The following is a 23659-nucleotide window of genomic DNA, read 5'->3' on the forward strand; positions in this document are numbered from 1 at the left end:
CCTACGCCTCTGCCAAAATTCAAAAAGAGATAGTAATTTCAGTTGAACTAACGGCAATAGCAGCTTCAGTGCTCCAACTCACACATTTAGTTATTCGCATATAAATCAGTATTCTGGGGAGCAGTTACCAAGTCAGGCAGAGCACCTTGGGTTTCCTTTTATAGTGAGCTAAATTCACAAATCTATGCCCTTGTACAAGGCTGTAATGAAAATCTTTCTAGTTTATATGCATAATCCAAGAAAAGCAAATAATTTATGGATTGATAAATCCGTCTAACTTTTGAATTCTACCAGTTCCAATATTCTAAAATTTAACAATCTTGAAAGACATTTAAATATACAATTATGATCGTCTAAATATCTCAACACTTACAGTTACAATGCATTACAGCTTGAGCCAGTTCTGTCTCCTCAACTCTTAGAAAAGCTGCAGAAGAACAGCATGAGGCAAAGATATTGCTCAATGTGTGTATACTTACTCTGATCACACCAATCTCATTTTATACGGCAATATGAAACTGCGCCACTTAAAACGGCGGCATTACCTGTGTTTAGTGTTCACAGCGATTGTCTACATTTTGAACAAATCTGGTTTATTTCCATCTTCTTTGAATTTGCCATACATCCATAATTTAATCAAATCTTTCACCATCCCATGTCACACAACAATACACTTTCCCTATTGAAAAGCATTATTAGGCTTAGAAAGTCTAACAGAAGTTCTGGCAAAATTCAGGAGATTCCGAGTATTTTCTCCCCTCACAGCAGTTCACAATTAGTCAATGTAGAAGCTCTAACTAAATCCTGTGCATAATGAAAATGACCTTATCCCAAGCAATCCATAATTTGTGGGGTACAGACAAGATAAGTCTTCTGTGACATGATCTCTTCTCTTAGAACACCAGACTGTAATTTAAACAGTTTAAGTACAACAGCACCAAAGAGACACACCACAATGACTGTGTCTAGCGAACAGGATCAACTTATCAACTGAAGCTGTTTGCAGCAATTTCCTTTTATATAAAAAACACATTTGCTGGGACTCTCAGAAAACCCGTATTATTAGAAAAGCGGATTCAAATTTCCAGAAATGTAATATTTACTTAATTTGCTGTTTTGCACTTCAATACAGATTTGCGTAGTCACAATACCTCAAAGTCTCAACAATTTTCTTTTTCTATCACTGCTGAGATATGACTAAATCCAACAACCCACAACTCTTCAGATTTTAAGGTCTGCGGATTTCTAAAGCCCTGAATTTGAGAGGACCCTCCCCTCCTGCCCCCATCAAGCTTCAGTTCAAACAAAGCACTGCGCATTTCTTCAGCACATCGTATCTATACCGGTTGCCAGCTGTTAAATTCATTTTAAGGATACAAACTCAAAACACCTGCAGGTTTGGTTGTTACAGCTAGTGCTCTGTTCATGTACTTTATTTCATATATGATCTTCCTTCCTAACCTCGTCACTCACATATCTTTTATTCTATTTTCAGTACTTCCTGAATACCTGTTTCTTAATATATTTTTTTCCAATATCCATATTAACCCTGGTAGCCTAGCAAACGTATAAATATGCTTTTTGTACATAATATGCAGCTCTCTTCTCCTCAAAAAACTTCCGAAAGAATACTTCCTGAATCAGCAGAATCTTTTATTTCCATGCGCTAGATTGGTCTCTTCTTGCCAGTTCCAGTTTGACTTTGAGCCTGACCACCAAATAAAGTTCACTATTAATTTCTGCTTTTTGACAAGCATTGACATTATGAAGCGATTATTTATTTTCCACTGCAAGTCACATGCTAAACCTAATTTCTGTCGGCTCCAACATCGGTTTTAATGTTAACTTCAATGTCTATGGCAGGGTCCTCAAATAAAATGAATTTTCATACAGAAAAAAAAGTCACAAATGTGTAAAAGAAGAAGATATTCCACAGAATTAAAAGCAAACTAACCAAGAACACCCTTGAGGTCAGGATTCCTTAAGTTTAAATAGGGCAAAAATGCAGTAAGTGAAAAATAATTATTTTTCCTTTTTTTACCCCCTCATGCATATATTATACTTGCTATATCGGACAGCAAGACAGTTGTAAACATGAAACAATGAAATAACAATAGTCAAGTGACAAATAAATTTAAAATACCTGGTTTCTTCCTCTGCGTTTACCATAATTCCTTCGCACAAGGGCTTTATAATTTTCATTTTTCTTGGTCAAATAATAATATAATACACAGTCAGGAACATTCTAAAGTGAAAAAGCAAAACAAAAAAATAAAACATTAGGTTTTACTGCTATAAAGAATACATTTTTAATATTTAATTCCTCTCAATGCTTAAAGTATTCAGCCCTAGACTAAAATAAAACTCTTAGATTTGTTTGCTCAGCAGGGAAGAGAATTCACACGCAAATATAACTGTGCACAAAATTGTAGCGTTAAACACAAGTCCCATGTATTTACAATATCCCTCAGCTACTTCAGTCTGCATGATTCAATCTATACCAGACAATTTGCAAGTTTGAAAGCTTCTATTTATCATAATAGCTGTACGTATTCAAAATGCTGCTGTAAGTCTTAAGAAATCCTAATTTGCCGTTACTTCTTACATCAGTTCTGCAAAATCAGTTCTAAAGACAAAAATTAGTTCTAAAGACAAATTCAGCCAGCAGTAGGATCCCACTGACATGTACGGTGGTGGCAAGGTTTCTTAGAGTTAGCACAGTGGCTCAGCAGAGCCAATTCTGCCCTTATCCAAACAGTGAGATAGCTAAAGAAGCTTACCTGCTTCAAAATGAAAATAGGATCAAAACTAAATGAAGTGCAATTTTCTTTTATTGTTGTCAATAGTATCATTTCACTAACTTTTGTTAGATGTTTGCATGCACTGATTGTGGTACTGATCAAGCATGATAAAATCCTGTGAAAGCAGTAACTTTTTTTGGACTTACAATTCTTTCCAGGAAGAGAAAATGATGTTGGGATAAATGACTTACATTTGGAAAGTTAGGGATCCCACCCTAGGCTCTACTTATATTAAAAAAGGTCTTACCTTTCGTTCCAGGTAGGAAGCAATTAGACCAAAGTTCTTGGGATGTTGGACAAACCTTTTATAAATCAGAAATTATTTGAGTTTAACAACATAATTCATGATCAAATAAGCAAATCAGTCTTCCAAACAATCTGTTCCATCAGCAAACCTTTGATTTACACAACTGAAATTAGTCTAAAACGCCCAGTTTTCAAGTTGTGCACATTTAGAACTAAGCATTTAAAATTAGCTATTTGCTAATATAATGAGATCACATACCTACTCTTCTCATGCTCATCTGATCACAGAAATTAAGTATTTTTAAGATAATTTCTTATCTAAGGACTAAATGCACGTGTACCTACTCAGTTGACAAATAAGTCTAAAATTTTACAGTGTTTCATTCATCCAACTGAGAACCTTACCAAATATTATTGCACAAAAGCTTCAGCATTCCCTGTTTAACTGATGTTTACTGTGGGGTTAGGTATTTAACTGTTATTTGCAACACAATAAAAATAAAAGATAAGAAAGCCCATTACTTTTCCTTAAAAATCTCTTTCTCATGGTCGGTCCAGACATTCATGAACTGTCTGTCTTTATAAACTTTCATGGGATCCTCCATCAGACCATTCATATTAATAAACTTCACCCGTCTTTGTTCTGCATCAAACATCATGGGAGGAATGACAGAGAGCTGACGCATTTGCTTTTCATTATTCTACAGGCAAAGAATAAAAGAAAAAGTAAAGAATACAAAAAGTTGCCACTATTGTTTACAGTTACTGAATTACACAACTCTTCAAAGCTCCACCACAGTATACATTCACAGTCAGTTCGAAATTCCTTTTTGTCCACTTCTTAACTCTTCTAGAAGTTGTCACTATCCCAATGAAAATTTACACAGTCAGCTAAAAGAAATAATGTCACAATTGATGAAAAACTAAAATGGTGCAGGGTTTTAGAGAGGAAGAGTTTTCACATGTTTTTAGAGCTGTAAAATAAAAACTAGCTTGTAGCAAGCCTGCAATGAACACAGACACATGAGAAAATTCCTGGACAGATAGAATTAGGAAGCATAACTCTTAACAGAAACATATTTATAAGACCTGTTTCAAGCCAAACTTCACATGGACTCTCTCAAAGCAGCCTAAAAAGGTTTCACTTATCAAAAAACCAAACCCTCTGAAAGAGACCTTTCACTGTCAGTAAAAGGATATAGAGTCATTTGCTGTGCTTCTATAGCAAAGTACAGACAGTAGCCTCACCTCCTGCTCAGAGAGTCCATCAATGATTTCTGAAATCTCATGTTCGCTTCTAGCAATAGTTGCTGAGAGTCCAGCCCCTCTTTGACCAACTCTAGAATTAGGGGGAAACAGAAATAGTAAGGATTCAGTGGAAAATAGCTGTGTTTTCAGATTTTGTACACAACCTGACAACCTTCAAAATTCTTTAAAATACTGTTACCAGTCTCCCAAATTAGTTAGTTAGGACTGTTCTTTCTTAAGTAGCGTCAGAGTGCAAACCGCAATTTCAAGCAACTGCTCCGTTTTACAGGCTCAGCAAGAAGGGTGTGCTCCATTCAACATCAGAAAAGGAGTGTTACCACCCATTTCGCTGCAAGTAGGTGTTTTAGACACATTAATAGGCTTCCACCACGTATGCGAAATGTTCATCAGTGGCACAGAAATCATCATCTTAATTACTACAGCTGATACACCATGAAAGATAGCTTTTTTAAAAACACATTAAAGTCGCCTTCCATTAAATTGGTCGTTACCAATACAGCACTGAGATTCATTACAACAAAGGAACATTCTTAACTTTTGAATTGATGGATGGCACTATAATTTGGAAGAATTTTTCAGCTAGTGATCTTTACACTTAAGAACATCATACTAATATATTACAGCATGTGCATCAAAAAGCACTTCAGAGATAAAAATTACTGGTAATTAGAGAGAGAAAACACCTTCATTTGCTCAAAGATTTTACTGAACTAATTAATCTGCACAAAATCTGACAAAAACCTTTGTATTTACACAGCAGTAGTATTACAAGCACAGCCATAGACAAAAATGCCATTACGTTAGAGAACATAAACATAATGTAAAGAGATGGCCCCTTCCCAAGTAGTTTGCAATTACAAAGATGTGATATATTCTTAAAGTAAAAGCTTCCTATAGGTAGGAGTTCTGTTTCTGTTCTAACAATTTACTTTCTTTTCCTTTTTTCCCCGATTCCACAAAGCCAGATCTTGCAGACTTCATGATATATTGCAAACTATGGGCTTTGCCTATGTTTTATGAAGTAAGGGGATTTAGACAGTTAGAAGAGATAATGAGATGAAATCTTTACGGGGCTTGAACTCTCAAAGGTGTATTTGAAATCAAACTTTAGATAAACAGATTTCAACACAACTGAATCAAACTTGACCTAATTCTAATTTAAAGCACTACCAACAGTACTGTAAATAAGGTGAACTCCCAAATGAATTGCACTCAATTCCTTTTAAGACATTTTGTGCGGTTTCCACTTAACAAATGCCTGAGATTGAAATTAAATAATAGTGACTTGATTGTTGTAGCTTGCATATTTCAAAAAGCAGAAACGCCTGGAATAAAATTACATGGCAAGTACAACAAAAGATCACTCAAATTGCTAATTAAAGAAGTCAAATGATTTTTGAGCATGTAGGCTAGTGAATATAGGGATCATGAAACAAAGGAGTAACAGACACCCAGTGACAGAGAAATACCAAATATAAATGAGGGTGTAGGCCCAAAATGAACAGGCTCACATGAAGCTGACACTCTAATTATCTTAAGACCAACTCCACACACCTCTCTGTGCATCTGAACAGCTCAACTCGTATTGTCTCACCGAGCACCACAACCTAACTAGCCTTTGCTAATTAGCCCTTTTTCTGTATTTCTTTTGGAAAAAGATGGGTTTTGGTGGCAGATCTAAAAAGGGGGATAGGAAAAGAACAATTTGGACATCACTAAAGCAGCCCACGAGGACACTAAACAGATGAAGCCAGCACCGCTGACAAAGCTGAGAGGGAGGGACTGGAAAGGGGCGAGACGTAAGACGTTGGATATACAAGAAGGACAGTCATGAAGATCCTTAGGATTCGATGTGAAACCTGAGCTCAACGCCATGAAACGCAGTGAAGAAATGAAAGAACATTTTACTTTATACTGTATTATATACTAATATTCTTTTTTGAAGAATGAAGTGATGAACATAAAATTTAACCATTAAGCTGAACTAATTTTGTTATAAATAATTTTAAAACTTAAGTCCTAAAAGGTATTTTATAGGAATATTTCAAATCTGTGGTAATACCTTTGGAAACGTTCTTGCTGTTCTCTTTGCTTCCGGATTTCTGGAAATTGTTTTTCATAGTACTCTCTTGTCTTGCTCTCCTTAGCTTTCCTGCGTGGATTATTTTCTATCCTGTCAACTTTTTTCTCCCATGCCTCCATCAGCTGATCATAACGTTGACAGATTTTCTGTTCCTGTTAAATTCCAAAAGTAAACTTTGAACTAAACACAAATACACTAAGTGATCAGTACACATAACACAGGCGGGATTCATATTTTTCCTGCTCTAGTGGCTTTCCATTTCAAAGATGACATAAAGCCGGTTTTCAGCAAAGAGGTGAGAAAGTAGATACAAAAATGTAGATTTTTAATATTACACACTATTTCTTTGCTTTACATATCACAACGGTATTTGTTAACTGTTATTACGACCTTCCAGAAATCTCACATCTTCTGGTACCAAGCTTTTAATTAATGGAATTGGTTTATTTTAATTTTTTATTTATTTTATTTTAAAATTTTAATTAACAGAACTGCAATTATTCCAACTGCGTATGTCCTTCAGCAATATGCAGAGGGACGCTTCTACATAAATAGAGTAGGACCATAAGAAGAAAAACACTTCATTACATTTTCATGGTGGAATCTTCCAATCTGATATATAATCTTCTGCAATTCTTAATAATAAAAATGATCTTTCAGCCACCACCCAAAACAGCCTTTTGACTTTGTATGCCACTCGCTACAGCAGCATGCAAGAGAAAGCATTAAGTCAATTAATACTGGTATCCAACATAACAGAAGTTTGGTTAAAAATGTTATCTGACTTAAAAAAAGCAGAGATGTGCCCCATTTTCTTTCAGATACTATAGCTCCTGAACAAGAAAAGAAGTTCAGAGAGAGGCCAGGCGTGACAGTTAAAGATTTTCACTGGGTCTCTTCCATTCATCTCTTTAGGAAAAGAAAGTGAAAGGAAAAAAGCTGTTTCCTTATTGTACTTTAGATGGACTTCAGTTAAATAATCAAACCACAGTTACAAACCTGCAGTTTACTTTCCAATAAATCAATAGAATTTTAGCTTAAGAGCTTATTTTTCTAATTGATGGGATTTACATGACACATTTGGGAAAGCAAGTCAAGGATCCAGACAGAAAACCAACTACGAGCTCTTTTTACAAGAACATGGTAGTATTACCCGTTGTTTTCTTGCATGATTTCTTCTTTTAAAGAACAGTATTAGCTTTTTCCTCATCACCTGGTTTCTGGAAAACAAAATTGGAAAAAATTAAATGTGAACTATGTAAGAATCAAGCACTTCAAACTGCTCAACAAAGCCCATATGCATTCAAGACGCCATATCATTATTATGAAAAATATTTTTAGGGGTAGAAGAAAAGGCCACAAATTCCTGATGAAACAATCATCTAACTATTACTGGATTTTACGAGAAAGAAGACTCTTGAAGATGGTTGGAATAAGCAACTGAGAGACAAAAGCTTCCAACTTCAAGCTAGGTGCTCTCCTTCGCCATAAGAGAGAATACGCTAAAATGAGTAAATTTAGCTTTAGATATCTTGCTTTGAAAAAAAAAAAAAATCATTGTAATTCACTCCTAAAGTTAAGAGTTTTACAGTATATTACTCAAAAAATTAAGTCTTTCGGAACTGCTATACAGCTACGTTTGAAGTAGTGGAGCAAGAATTACTTTTTTTAAGAGAAGTTTTTACAGGACAGCCAGCTGTAGGATTTTTTCTGTACTTAGAAAATATTATATAATGTTAGTAAAAGTTATAGCACTTAGTACTATGCATGTAACTCACTATGCATTTCTTCATATCTGAAATGGACAATTTATTTCTTCTTTTGTAAAAAAATATAGTACAGAAATTGGTTAATGAATAAATAAAAAAATCTTACAAAGACAGTAAAGTTCTTCAGCAAATCTGAACCAGGATAATCATGCCACAGCAGTAAAGTTTGTCTCAAAAACACTAATATTTGAGTTTTGAAGTGAGACATGAAAGTAAATATTTTCTTCCCAGTTACTGTCCAGAGAAGCCACGAAAAGGCCTTGGTCTTCATAATTACAATAGAGTGGGATTTCCTCAAAGAGGGTTTGTAAGAAATATGCACTTTCACAGCAATTACAATTCAGTAACTATTTTCAAAGTCTACTAGCAATACCTATTTTGAAAACAAGTTGATTTTTGTTGCAATAGAATGATCACTATTTTGGTATTTTAACAGATTGTTACAGAGGGAAATCAATATTGGTTTGACACAGACACATAAAAAATAAGATTTTGTTCTACAATATGAATGACTTTCTGTAGAGAAATGAGTTCATCATTATCATTGCGGAACTGAGACATTCAAAGCAATCAGGTGCAACTTAATGGACATTTGAATTTAAGTACAAATAAGCTTAATAAAACAGATTTAAAAATTAATTTACTAAAACTTTATTTCCATTTATAAATAATATTTGCTTCAGTGAACTAAAAAAACTAGCTTGTACAAATTTGAGAAAAGTGTTCTATATTAAAAAGGAAACAAAAATTAATTTTCCTGAAAATCCATGTTTCTTCCAGAAGGCAACCAGTTTACTTCAAATCACTGAATTTGGTTTGCCCTAAATAACAAGTGTAGCATGCAACAACTCTGCTTGTAGCCCATGACAGAAAATAAGTATGTGGTTAAGTCAATAAATAAATAGATAATAACAAAAACATCAGGACTCCTCCTACCATTTATTGACAGCGTTAATTTTTGAAACACTTCTCTGAACAGTGCATTCAGGAAAAGTTGACTAGGCACATCTAGGTCAAATCGGGTATTTTAGGCTTTGAAAAATGCAAGTGTTACCAACTTGAAAAACGGATTTTATGATTTATTTTTATCTTTAAATTATTGTGAAAAGTTAGTGTTTCCCCTTGCCTTCAGTACATATAACTTATTTCTTGCAGAACTGCTCTTTTACAAAGAAATTGGAGAGTTACATAGATGGGAAGCTTTTAAATACGGTTGAAGCACACACACCCTATTTGGAATGCACAGAGATCAAAAATTTGAGCAAATGTTCAAGTCTAGACCCCTTAAATGGCACAATGACAAGATATTAAAGCACTTACGTTTTGATGTTTTCATGGTAGACCTTTGTGTCTGATGGTTGGTTGTAAAGCGGCTACAATTTTGGATTAGAAAGGTACACTTAGGAATTTTCAGTGCATGTAATTCTAAAAGTATATGTAATATATTTAACAATATTTTAATGTTCTGCCAACTTTGCACTCAATCTGAGATGCAACAATCTGTAGTGACTAGAAGATACTCAACACAAAGCACAGATTTCATTACTTAAAATTAGATCATTACAACCACCTATGTATATAACAGTATTTCAAGCTGTTCTCTCAAATAGATTCAAATCTATTTTAAGAAATTACGGCAAATCAGTTCATTCAAGTCCCAATTCACCAGCATATTTAAACACATACTTCTTTTATACATAAACACAGAACTACGTCTGTTTACCACAACAGGATTACAGACATGAAAGCAACACTGGCAACACAGAAAATGGAACAAAAGAAAAAAAAGAAACAAACAAACAAAACAATAAAACCACAACTTACCAGTTCAACTTTTGGACCAAGACCTTCAAAAATCTTGTGAGCTTCTTCTGCTTTTTTCTGCAAATAAGTTTTTTTGTATAGTGTAAGTAAATCATCTGAAGTTTGTATCAAACGTGTATCTTTCACTTAAGCTCGCTGCTAAACCCGTGTCATCATAGTACGTCCTTCTTAACCTACTTCTGTAATGTTGCCTCAGCAAATCAAGAAATCTGTACCTGAATCGTGCAGTTACTACTCTGACCTCCATGTTTGGAAGCTGACAAGAGTACAATAGCAGAAACCGACCTCTGCAGTTCAAAAAGAACATGAACTTAATAAATAACACAGCAAATAATTATTAAGGGTAAGAAAAGTGTCCAGTAAAAAAAAAAAAAAGTATAAATAACTTTGAAAAATGGATTTAAGAGACTAAAATTCTCCAATTACAAAGTCTGGGAGCGTGAATCAATGCGTCCATACACACACAGAGAAGTATGTCAAAGGTCCTCCTACCCTCACACTAGGTGAAGGCCTCATAATAATTCTGACGCTAACGGAGGCAGCACTGAACAAGACAGTTGGCTTTCACAAATTCATTTCAAGCCTGTACAATCTTCCAGAGCTCTTTGTCAGCAGACAAGGCTATCTAAAATGACTCAACATACTAGTTTAAATTTGCTTCTTTGCCCCCAACAGTTGTATGTGCCAGCCCTAAGACATCTGCAAAGAAAAATATGAGAAACTAATCCATAGAGCAGTTATTATCAGAAAGCGTTCTGCTAAGTTCTAACCTCCTTCCATGTAATTTCAATCTTGAAAAATTATTCAGAACTCAAATTATATATCAAGGAAATACAGAGTTACCGTGGTAGAATGGTTTTTCTGGTCTCAAAACATTTAAAAATGAATTCTAGCCCTATTACTTCAACTAAATTTTAGCCAACACTAGTTGAATATTAAAAGTAATTATCCTAAACTGCATGGCTTGAAGACAAAAGCTGCCAAGTGGACTGTCCTCTTGTACAACTGTAGACAGAAAGACACCAAACAAGTGCTATGTACGCAAATGGTGTAGTACTTTAATAACCCTTTAAATAAGACAGTGAGTATTGACATAAGCTATTTGTAGTAAGCCCCATCAATACTGCCATTCAGCAGTACATGTAATTCCTGATATGAGAACTCAAATCAAGTGCTAAATGGATTCACAAATGCATCATGCTTGGCAATTCCCCTAGTATATAGAATACTATATGAAGAGCTACACAGACAGAAGCAGCTAATAAACAACTAGATACTGACGCATGTTATTCCATCTCTGGCAACACAAAAGTGGGTTTCCCCCTCTACTTGTACATACACAACATGGGGAATGCAACAGCAACTTCAAAATTCTGTTGTAAAACCCACCTATTACCACAGTTAGCAGAGAAAGAGTCGCACAGCAGCCCACTAAGGTGTCGTCAAATTCACATAGTTTTGCCTACTACCCAACACGCAACTGAGCTTGAGGAAGGTGATTGTATGGATTTAATACTTTTTAATTATGTTATAGTGCGAAAGAGATTTAAAACAGTAAAACTGGTTTGAAACCAGAAGTAAACATATTGGTCCAAATTGATTACATCAGTTTTCACAACATAATAATTGTCCTAATGTCCTGTATTAAGTAAATACATCAAATTTCACAGACAACTTGGGGGGGGGGGGGGGGAACAGTCTGCACGGAACACGTGGGACACAGTTCTAATGTATAAAATCTAGTATTGTGTTGCCGCTTTTTACCATCCCAAATTTTCAAAAATAGTCAATTGTAATAGAAGTTAGCTGTTCCTCTAAACTACAAAATAGAATTGGGAAATTAAACAAACATATACCATTTTCACAAAAGATCATAATACTTTCAAAACCAGCATGTATCCAACTCCCTAATCATAAGCTACCAGTGAAAAAAAATGCAGGAAGTACTTTGCTACTGTTGGTGATATTACTGAGCTCCTGTACTTCTATCACCACTTATGCAACACAAGCTCACAGTTCACCTATATACTACTTCTTCATATCTGTTCATTTATCCAAATCTTAAGTGCCAGAAGTCAGTTTAAAAAGGCAGCATAGAATTTTACAACATATACAGTTTTTCCCTTTCAGCTAATTTAAGTGTTGGGTCTTCAGCCAAACTTGTCAGTATTTAATGGGAGGAAAAGAGAATTCAAGATAAATTTCCAAAGCATTTTTTAATATCTCTTTATATATATACACACACACATCTAGATATACATGTGTGTGTGTAGACTAAAATAGGTGTATATATCTGAACAGAGAGGTCTAGGGATGAGACCCATAGATGTGTTCCCTAGACTGCTTATAAGACAGAAGGAGGATCTTGTGATCCAGAATAAAAAATGTCACGCAAGTGCCTTTCATTTAAAGAAGTAAATGAATATTAGAAGAGGGGCAGGCAAATCAGTAAAACAGGAAAGGCAAAAATTGCCCCAAGGAAGTGAATTAAGACATAATGCATTTTAGCACATTGAGTCAGACTTACAGCTACACTCAGTCAACTGAAAAGCACGCTTACCCGATTTTCATCGTAAATAATTTGGACAATACTGCGGTGTTTCTGTTCCACTGGAGGAGGGGAGACAGGCCTCTCTGGCTCTGGAGGCTTAGCAGCTTCTTCTTCAAGTTGTTGCTAAGAGACGAAAGAAAGAAAATCAGCCATCCGCACCATGTTACCCTTACCAGTAATTAGTCACCAGAGATAAAATATGCATCCGATCAACAGTTAGCACTGCCTGCTATTTCTCCTCTTAACTGACAAGGAATGAATGAAATGGTTTTAATGACAACAGGGAAGATAATGAGACTATTTATTGTACTACTGGTAAACCAAATTAACTGTTTACAAGACTCACCTGCATTAAATCAGACTTGTTTCAGCTTCAAATTTAAAGCCACCGTCACATTGTAATTTATCCCTATTTAACTTTAAACAAAAACATTAACTTTGGAGAACGGTTACACCAGACCTGCCTTCTCACAAAGGAATTAATCCACAGAGATGCCTTTCTACATTGTAGATATTCAAGTGTCATTATTACTACTGCCTTTTAAAAAAAGGTACAGAAGTCCTTCTAACAATCCACACAAAACATCATCCTAAATCTACTTCAAGGCAGGAATAAACCATTCCACATGTATTGAAGTTCCAAGATTGTTACAATACCAAACAACAACAAAAAAAAAAACGTAATATTTTCCGAGCTACCACACTGCTGTGATTTGTTTTCACATCAAAGAAATCTGATTGACATCTTCATTTTTTAATTGTAAATATCCTTCCTCCATGCCTGTCACAAACATACAACAAAGAACGAGGGATCCATCCTGCTTTACAACACTGGCTAGAATGTGCTGTACTGCTTCATAAGAATTCAACATCGAAAATATTTGCAGAGTGCCACAATAAACAGGCTCTATTATTGCAGGCAACAGAAACTTTGTAGTTATTTTTAAAGCCAAATCACCCCACAAACGTGCACAAGTGAACCTTCATAGATGATATGGGTAGTACTTGCTGATTTTGTGGAAAAGCGAACAAACAAACAAAAAGATAAGCATCATTAACACACAACCAGGTACTTAGTGACATCCTTTTTGGTTTTCTGCTGAAGGTCATTAAAATTCAGGTCTAATTAAATGCATCCAGACCATAAAAACACACCACTCCAGAGAGCTCTCTCTTTGTTCATCTGGACCTAGAAGTTAACAAATCCTATAGCATAACTCTCATTTCCTATAGTTCCCATTAAAAAAAAAAAAAAAACAAAAACACACAACCAAAAAAACCCAAACTTAAAGCTGGCACTACTTCTGTTGGGATCTTTGAAAGTCAGAAAAGGAAAAGGAGACAAGGACTTCGTTTTCACCAATGAATAACAGATGCCTAGATTGTAGGGTGGGTTTAGTTGGCCACAAAAGCTACTGGGAAGGCAACAACTACTGCCAGCAAACATCTCCTTTGCTTCCAATGGCTGAAGTGCAGTTCTCTGATGCAAAGCATAGCCATGACTATACTAAAAGTAGTGATATTTCCTCCTTTATTTCTCTGCTCTCTCTGTTTACTCGCATTCCTCCTACTACACTTTCCCCCAAGGCTGACCTGAGCTCCAGGTGTTAGGATCTCTTGCCCTTGTGAAAGCAAATGATCCAGGGACTTTTGTACAAGCTCTGGTTTTGGAGATGCACGCAAGGGATTCTCCCCTTGCACAGACTGTGAAAGAAGTAAGATGATAGCCTCCCTTCACCCAGCAGTCATCTTTAAAGCTGAAATTACAGTCAGAGTGTCCTTGTTTCACTAGTCATCTAACAAAAGTTTAAAATATAAAGCCATCTACTGTTGGTCTTCCTATGTGGCTTTCTCCTATGTTCAAAAACGTTTAAAACTACATTATATCTAATCTATTTAAACATTTTAGCAAAATCGTATATATAACCTTCCCTTATTAACTTGTTCATTTGGTTCACATAACCAAAATTTCACCACCAACAACAACAGACGAAGTTTTTCCACACCTATTTCACTGGCAGATAACAAAAGTAGTGCCTGCTATGCTTACTTGCTTTTTCTTCAGTTTAAGGATTTGCTGTTCAACTTTCGCAATCTCGCGATCTACACGGTCCATGCTCTGTATCAATTCTTCCTTTGACAGCTTTGAAGGTGAAGCATTTTGGTCCTCCCCACAAGGCTGACCAGAAATTGGAGAAGATGGTCCCTCATGCTTTCCTCCAAAAGCCGGGTCCTGTCATGGGGACAGGATGGGGGGGTGAAGATTGAGAGAAGTCAGTCATATTGATAACGGCAAATGAGTGTTCAGTAACCAAACTACCACGCATGAATTAAGAAGAATACCCAGTTAGCTCCTCAGCAGATATATAGATAAGTTAAATATTTCAGTTTATTAATGCTCTAAATATTTTAGAATTAACTGACAGACTATTTATGATACTGTAATTTCAAAGCCCACCTTTAAAAATAAGAGCAATGCTTCAATATTTACCTTGAAACCAAAATAAGATCAAAATATTTTAAAACATATCTTCATAAATGTAAACAGTATCTTTCACATTTAAATGAAGGGTTACTTGAGAGCCAATCCTCAATACTCTGCACATATATTGATGAGGATATTCTTGAAGATAACCATGACCAGCCCGATAAAGTACATCTGGAGTTAGTTGTGGTTATAAATGTTAAGTTCTGTCGAACTTAACATGACTTAAGAGAAGTAATGACTTAAGAGAGGGCAGATCACTATTCATTTACCTTTGATTTGTCTTTTATTTTTCGTTTGTTTCCAAACAACATATTTCAACGTGCTTTATGTTCCAACATCAGCACTGTTGTCCCTTGTCTTTGTTTTTGTCCTCAGACCATCACGCTCCATGACTACCTAGCTGGCAAACGCTAGCTCAGCTACACATCCCTCATTCAAGCCAATCTGACTGAAAGATGATGTGTCTGAATGCCACTTCTCTAGATAATACTAGGCTGTATTTCTACACTGAAACAGTACATTTCTATATATAGTGCCTGGACAAAAATTCAGTTATATGCAAGCATGTTAACATTGCATTAGCTTGGTTTCTCCAACCCTCTTTGATCTTATCTTTGCTATGCAACACAGCAAGTTACTAAGAAATCACATGCTATCATAATTTTACTCTATTTCATCAACAGTCTATTCACATGATAAAAGGAATGGTAGAGAGAAGGCAAGACAAGCAATCAAATTCTGAAAAGTGTGGTGCCTATTAGCTTTTGAATCCGTATGGTGAAATTTTTCTTTAAATGATCTGAGTTTAGAAACTTGGGTGCTCACCTTCAAAAGTCACACCCACTATGCACCACCTTTTTGGGCTGTGAGTCAGTGTGCTTGTGTGCGTGCACAAGAGAAGATATTTAATATTCATTTAAGAGACATTTGTCTGCTCTATACAAATTGTTCAAATCAATACTCCATGTCTACAATAGAAAATATCCACACCAAACTAGATTGCCCTAGATTTACACAAAATGAGACAGTAACAAGTATAATTAGTGTTATGTAAATAAACAGATCCATTTCAAACGCTTAAAGGGAGAGGGGGCGGAGGGCAGTACTTTGACCATTCAATACAAACATTCATTATGGAAAAAAATGGACCTGCATGCATTTGCCAGCAGCTTTCTATTGAAAAGCTGAAATAATTCATGTACTATACTACAACAATTTTGCAATTCAGACTTTAATGACTTAAGAGTGTAGTGGGAACTCAGAACTCCAGTCTCTCTACTGTGTTTGAGGCAGACTTATCTTCTTGTTCTTTTAGTAAAAGAGTAACACTCAAGACCAGGGTTTGTGATAATGTGTAAAATTAAATTTCTGGGATAAAAAAAAAAAATGAATAAATGAAAAAAATTACCTAACAGAAAAAAAATTTATTAGCTCACTGCAACATAGGAAGTTATACCTTCAGCATCGTTACACAATGGTTTTACCTTCTTAATATCCGCAGATCTCAACCCTTCCTGCAGAGGATGTACTAAAGGCAAAACAGTAGCTGCACTGACACGCTGAAAATGGGAATCAGAGACTTGTTCAAGACGTGGTCGCTTAGACTCCAGTGAATCATGATCTGTCTGAGATGGACCTGGATGAAATTGCTGTTCATATCCAGTTCTCCTTTCCTGAGGCCTAATATACAGAAGAGAAACTATTAAAATACATATTTTCCATACAAGAAATCTATTTGTTGTTCCTCAACCTTTTCAAATATACAGGAGATGCAATTTAGTGAAGCCCCTTCTAAACAATAAAGTAGACAAATACTTGTAAGTATGATCTTCAAAAAATACAACAGTTAAAATCCATTGAAAAAGAGAAAGTTAACTTAAAAGACATTGTTTAAATGCATGCCTATCATTACAAACCCTTAAAGAAACTTACCACTGCTGCAATTATATTGTTCAAATCAAAGCTCTGATTCAAATTATAAACAAAAAAAAAAATCCATGAGATAAATATAGTACTATAGTCCACTGAACACAGATGGCCACAACAGCTCCACTATTTAATTTTTGCAGTCAGATAATTTTTAAATATATACAGAATGCTTGAAGTGAGCTATGAGTCTATTTGGAACTTGATCTCTACTAAAATGCAACTACATGACAGAAACAGTCATTGATTCAATCTATGAGTCATTTAAAAACTCCTCCTTCTCAGAAAAAAGCAATAGAACAGTATCACTAACTTCTTGACAGTGCAATGTTCATAAAAGAACCTCATATGCTTCAATGTCTTCCTATGAAGTGCCACTGAAGAGATGAGAGTAGTTTCCTATATCTTGCTGGAGCTACTGAATAAGTTTTCACAAATATACAATGCAGGGAGGGGGAATTTACTTCTGCTATAAAATGAATTTTTGAGAACTCTAAAAGCCACTATGATTCTCAGCAATAAAACAGAGCCTTCCTGATATTTTGGTCACACAAGATGAAGGCAATATGCGAGCCCCAGATTTCACTATCATCAAGTTATTTCTGGGAACATTCTACTGCGATTTTAAGGTAGACCAGTATTTACATAACATTCATCACTGGTATTTGTTCAAAACCAGATACCTCACTTATAGCCAAAACAAACTGCTAGCAGTAATCCAGCATATAAAGTTGCTCCTAGCAGATATACTTACTAAAAGTCCAAGAAAAAAAAAAAAAAAAAGGTTGTTACAAGCAATAACACTTGCTTACGATTAGTATATTAGTATGCTGATGTACAAAGAACTGAGGTGCATAAATCCTACAGTAACCTCATGCCTAAGCAGAAGCACATTCTTGCTAACTTACTACAATCCAGTTCAAATGAAAAACCCACTACAGATCAGAATAAGATTTCAATTTGGTTTTCAAAGGACATCCAATATTCTTTACATATATAGTCAAATGAATGCTTAATACGGTCTGAAAACTTTATTGAACCTATTAACCTTACAGTAATATTAATGTACATTTGAACATTCATCAGTATCCACTATGAAGTAACCTATTTTACTAAGAAGTAAAATATTACCAATCTTAAACTAGATGACAACATATGATCCACTGTAGCGGTCCACTATACTTGTCCTCAGTTAACCTACTGGACCCCAGATCAGTTGCATCTATTTACACAGAGGCAGCAATGGTATATGAGACTGACAAAAAGGGTATTTAGAACAAATGATAGGAAGCTGTCAGGTGTCTTGCCAAAAGTAGCATATGCTCTGATTTAGTCCTCTGTGCCTAGAAGTCCATTTTGTGCCACATTTCAGTGTTCTATAATTCATACAACTCAAAAAACCCAATTAGCTCTGTTGTTTCTTACTTGCCCAGCCACACAGAGACCATCTGTTGAATAAGCAAGCCAAACCTAGGAAATATGACACATAATATTCACACTGTAACAATGCTTGCACTTGTTGCTTCTACACGCCAAGATGAAATTATCCAAAGTTACAAACTTTACACACTTTTAGCTTAAACAGCATTTAAAAGTTTGCAATAAGCACTCGGATTCTCAGAAGTTTACTGACAGTGTTGTGAGGAGAGGTGTGGGAAAAGCGAAGCAGACTGTCATTTCCTGTCTGTGAAATAAATATATTAGTTAAGCCAAAGGGACTGAGGAATTACACAACAGCTACACCACTCAAACGCAGGAGGCCGACACTGTTATAACAATGGAGCACCGATTAATAAAGTCAAGTACTTTGGCAAAAAAATGTGAAACACACAAACTTTCTATTCAAAAGTTAAAACTAAGTTTGCAGAAAGCACAGACTCACTGAAGATTCCTGTTCACACACTTCAAAACCTGTTCACACACTTCAAAACCATCATCCTCACCTGTCAGAGCCTGGGTGAAATTCAGAAAGCAAGGAAGGCCTGCGACGAAGTTGCTGCTGCTGTTGCTGCTGCTGCTGCAAGAGCTGGGTTGCCTGACTGACTTCCAGGTGAGACGAACGATAATCGGGAACGGCAAATTCCTAAATGAAACACACTTCTGATGTTAACAAGAACAAAGGTATGGAAGACAGGATCAAAAGCGTTTGGTGTCATGGTATGATCATTTCCAAAGTTATTAAATACAGACCAAGACCAGATCACCAAAGCTCTACTCCAGCTCAAAAAAAAAAAAAAGTTTGTAATGGCAGTTCTACGTTTTAAATGAACTTTAAAGACACTAAATACTTATGCTAAGAATTACACCTAGTTTATTAACAACTTCAAACAAAAAGCAAATGAGTCAGCAGCAGAAGAATATCCTTAAAAAAAAAAAAAAAACCAAAAAAAAACACCAAACAAAACACAACCTTTAAAATCGATTTTGCACATCCAACTACAAAGTGGTAAACTGAGAATATATTTCAGCAGCCCTGAGGCAATTCCTTCTGTTATCACTTCACCATTTTTATATCAGACACCATTAATTAGGACTAACAGTCAGACAAGATGCATCTTCTGACTGATATAATTTATAATTAAGTGAGGAACAAGACAATTTATTTGTATATGTCTTTGACCACTTGCTTTTAAAAACTGGATGCAGCTAGCATTACCCAAAGAAAAGCTCTACAAGATACGCAATAGGTCATTCCCTGTAAGATTTAGTTTTTACAAATTATCTAAAAATAAATACAGAGCGAGCCAAAAAGCTCCAATTCTTCAATTTCCTTTTGCAAACATGTAAGTAGAACAAAACATCTAAAGTGTCTGTAGCAGGAGGAGAATTTCATTAAAACGAGGGAAACCTGAGCTGTTCTAAAGGCAACAGCTATTCCTCCACAGCCTCCCCTGCCACAGAGTGCGCTGCATGGCAGAGTAAAGGCTCAGCAGAAATGACCAAGTAGGAGATTCTAAGAAATCCATTCCCCTAACTCTGGCTAGCAGGTCACGGCTAGCTGGAAGCACTAGTACAACTGCTTCAGAAAAAAATCAGTGTAACATAAGTTTCTACATTTTGGATTCACTTTCTCCACCTTGCACATAGATTTTTGTCAAGAACTACAGTTAGTTTATAGAGAATCTAGAATATTCCTCACACAGAAGAAGGACAGATGACTAGGGGTTCACTTCCTGCATTTCTGGGCCTAACAGGACATTCATTCCCCATAACGCTTTGGTACCCACAAATGCCCCAAGAGCCCAGTCTCTCGAAGGATTTGCTACACCCAGAACACTGCATTCAATATTAAATGCATACAAACTGTAGACAGGTTATTTGCATATTCTTGGAAAATTATTGGTATCAATGCACATGGACTCAGAGACACTTAGTTTGACAAAATTAGCATGATGACTAAACATGAGTAAATTAAAGCAAAGCTACGACACAAGTTTATGAACACAAACCCTAGTGAATTCATTCAAACTATGAGAAAACAATCATAAAACCAGGAAGTTTACATTAATTCCCAATGATAAAGATATAGAAGTCTAAAACTCACTTTTCTGTCAAAACCAAGTAAAAAGCAGAGAAGTATATAAACTTAAGCAGCAAAATGCAGTGTTTTCAGAAAAAAAAATAAAAAAAAAAGAAGAGGGCAAACCAAAGCAAACCACCCCACAACTATTTACCTAGGCAATACTGGCAGCAGTTCTCCTCAGCGTGCAAAACACTTCCTTTGTCACTTTGAGCATTTCTTTTTATTTGACTTTTCAACATTAAAAAAGTAGAGGAAGTAAGAATCAAAAAGACTCAACCTACTGAGGAGACAAGATTCTCAATGTACAGCCTTTAAGAGAAGCAAGTTTCTAAAGTGTTTTGCCAGTTTGAGTAGATTTACAAGTGTTAAATAATAGGAAATGTTGACAAGCTGTAGGGTTTTATTTAGGATACCTCCACAATTTTAGAGAGTATTTTTAATGCTAATCTAAATAAAAGGAATGAAGGGGTAAAAAAGAAAAAAAAAAAAAACAACAGGCAAAAAGTTAAAAAGCCAAAATTGCGTCAATGGTAGCCAGGGATTTTAATAATTTCAGCTACAGCCTTGCAGGAAGGCATAATTCAACAGGTAATTATATCCTTTCAAGTTAATACTTCAGAAGAAACCAAGGAGCAGTACATGGCTACAGATTATACTTCCCAGAAGTTACACGATAGTCAGACCCTCATTCAAAGACACAATATACTTGAATAAGTAGACTCATCGGCCTTAACCCAAGAGCCAAACTCCACAGGCACAAACATTGTTATACAGATTTCCCCAGTTTTAACAGGGCTTATTTGTCTGCAACTCTACCGTTTTCAAATATAAACAACTTTTATTACATTGGTTAAAAACAAATAGTCCCATTTGGTGCAACAAACACCTGAATTATACTCTTGCTAAACTTGTAACCCGCGTGTCTCCTTACCTGCTGGTGTCGGGTGCTGGGGAAGGTGTACTGGACAGAGTGAGTAGGATAACGACTCTGTTCTGTGCTGAATGCTCCTTGGTTAGGAGGGTAGCCTGAACTTGACATTATCAGAGAAGAAGTCTTCACAAAGCTGTGAGATCAAGACCAGCAAGCAATCATGTTTCTAGGAAACCGCCTAAAGGAAAAAAGATCACTGATAAGCACTGAAGTACCAGATGTACTCACAATACATTACAGCCATAGTCACCTAAGCAAAACAACCATTACCAGTAAAAGCTTTTTCCTGATGTATTTATTTAATAGGTTACTCTAGTCTGAAACATGTTAACAGGTCTTAAATGGGCTCAAAATGAGACATGTCAGCATTGTCTACACAAAGATTTGAGGATTATATTGTTGAAATACATCATTTTACCGGTTACCAGTTGAATTAGGAGGATTTTAAAACAAAAGTAGGTCACTTAAAATAGATGTTAAGGAGGCTATAATAGTCTATAGATGGAGTCTTTATTTACAGTCAATTTCTTTAGCACAATGTGAAGTTCACTTTCATCTACAGAGTTTTAAGATTCTGTGAACTGTTTCTTACTTTCAGATTCAGGTAGTCTTAGGGCTGCTTTACTCAATGCCACCTACAGTTCATTAAACCACAGTGTATTAGGCAAGCCCTAAAATACTGTTACCACCTAACAGCAGCTTGACAAAAGTAGTTAGTAAAAAAGGCAGTCACAAAGAAAAAAAACCACTATTTCAATTGACAGCATAGTTTGTCTCATACGGGGTGCCAGAAACTGAATATACTGTGAAGCCTTAAAACAATCCTGCTTAGCTGACATTCAATGACCACTTTGCATCTATTGTATTCTCCAGCTACAGATTTACACATACTGATCTGGGGAAGATTTTAAATACTGAAAAAAATCCAGACAAGTTCATTAACAAAGTCTGAGCATCTATGAAGCTGTGTATAGTTTCAGCTGCTGAAGATCAGAAGACATTGATTAAACGCTGTACCCATCCGTGCTTTGAGAAGGTAAATTATGGCTCTAACCAAAAGAGCTGGACATATATATTTTTTAAACACAAGATATTTCTCTCTGATAGCTCAAGAGATGTAATCCTTGGAGCCTATGCATTAAATATAGAATTCTGTCAGACCCGTAGCAAATTCTCAACCCCTGGTCCAGAGCCCAGCAGACATATCAGACCTTCAAATAAAGTAACTGTTGATCCCTGCCTGAATGGCTTCATTTCAAAACGCATTAATCTGCAGCCTTTCACAAACATCACATGTAAAGTTATACTTCTGAACTGCATTTTCCATTAACAGTCAATAGACAAAATCAGCTCAGGAAAGGATCAGGCACAGCAAGCTATACAAACAGATCTTAAAGTTTATCTGACATATGTTATCGTTCCTGTTCTGCTTGGGTTTTTTTCCCCACCTCTCCATCAAACAAAGCAAGCTTTACACGTTGGACTGGCAGAATAATGACACAAATTTAGATTTACCTCTTAAACCTGACTTTTGGATATGAAAAATTAAAGAAAAAATACAGTTTCTCTTTCAAAGCAATACTGCAGATCACTAGTTGTGTGCTTTATAGTACTGATTTATCCATTATAGTACCTGTAACTCATATCCAAGTGACAAGTTCTAACAAAGAATTTTTCACCATTAACATTTATTATACTTTTCATTCATAGTGCATTCGCTAGAGTAAATCTTTACCAACTATGTGATGGTCTAATAGATCCAAGTCATATGCTTTCCATTTAATCAAGAAATGGTCTCAGAAAGCAAGCAGTTTTAGCTAACATACACTGTACTGGTTAGCTGCAAGCTATAGCATTGAACACTCAAATGTATTCCTAAATCCAAGCTACAGCAAAAAACCTTTTTCTCTCTCAACTTCCATGCAAGTCCATGTAAAACTATGGCATATAGCTAATTGTCAGATCAATCAAGTGTTTACTAAAGTGGTAACTAGTCCCATCACAGGCTGGTGAACATTTATCATTACACAAACAACTGCTTCCATGGTATAAGGATGCTCAAACACTTTAAGGTTACAAAAGTACAAATCTTTAGTTTGATGAATTGCTGATGCTCTAACTTACGCTCCCTCACCAGCTTTGTATCTTCATATACAGTCTTCAGAAATATGTGGAAGATGACTAACTGCATTTTATATACTTGTATGTCTGCTACACCTTAAAAACTTCAGTGAGGAACAAAGACTGC

At 35.7% G+C, this 23659-nt stretch overlaps 1 protein-coding gene across 1 annotated transcript in view; it reads right to left on the reverse strand.

The window, feature by feature from the left end:
• NCOR1 (nuclear receptor corepressor 1) overlaps window positions 1–23659 on the reverse strand; it is a 75633-nt gene that overhangs the window by 39716 nt on the left and 12258 nt on the right. Inside the window, exons 2-14 of the mRNA XM_082493275.1 lie at window positions 21412–21589; window positions 18901–19040; window positions 16516–16711; window positions 14594–14776; window positions 12553–12666; window positions 9993–10049; window positions 9489–9541; window positions 7553–7619; window positions 6379–6551; window positions 4296–4386; window positions 3570–3748; window positions 3049–3103; window positions 2144–2245 (exon numbers count right to left, since the gene is read on the reverse strand). Coding sequence (XP_082349401.1) covers window positions 2144–2245; window positions 3049–3103; window positions 3570–3748; window positions 4296–4386; window positions 6379–6551; window positions 7553–7619; window positions 9489–9541; window positions 9993–10049; window positions 12553–12666; window positions 14594–14776; window positions 16516–16711; window positions 18901–19040; window positions 21412–21519 — 1518 coding nt within the window. The 5' untranslated portion in view covers window positions 21520–21589. The remainder of the gene's footprint in view (window positions 1–2143; window positions 2246–3048; window positions 3104–3569; window positions 3749–4295; window positions 4387–6378; window positions 6552–7552; window positions 7620–9488; window positions 9542–9992; window positions 10050–12552; window positions 12667–14593; window positions 14777–16515; window positions 16712–18900; window positions 19041–21411; window positions 21590–23659) is intronic.

Source organism: Vanellus vanellus, assembly GCF_965231255.1.
Source record: "Vanellus vanellus genome assembly, chromosome: 19".
Lineage (NCBI taxonomy): Eukaryota > Metazoa > Chordata > Aves > Charadriiformes > Charadriidae > Vanellus > Vanellus vanellus.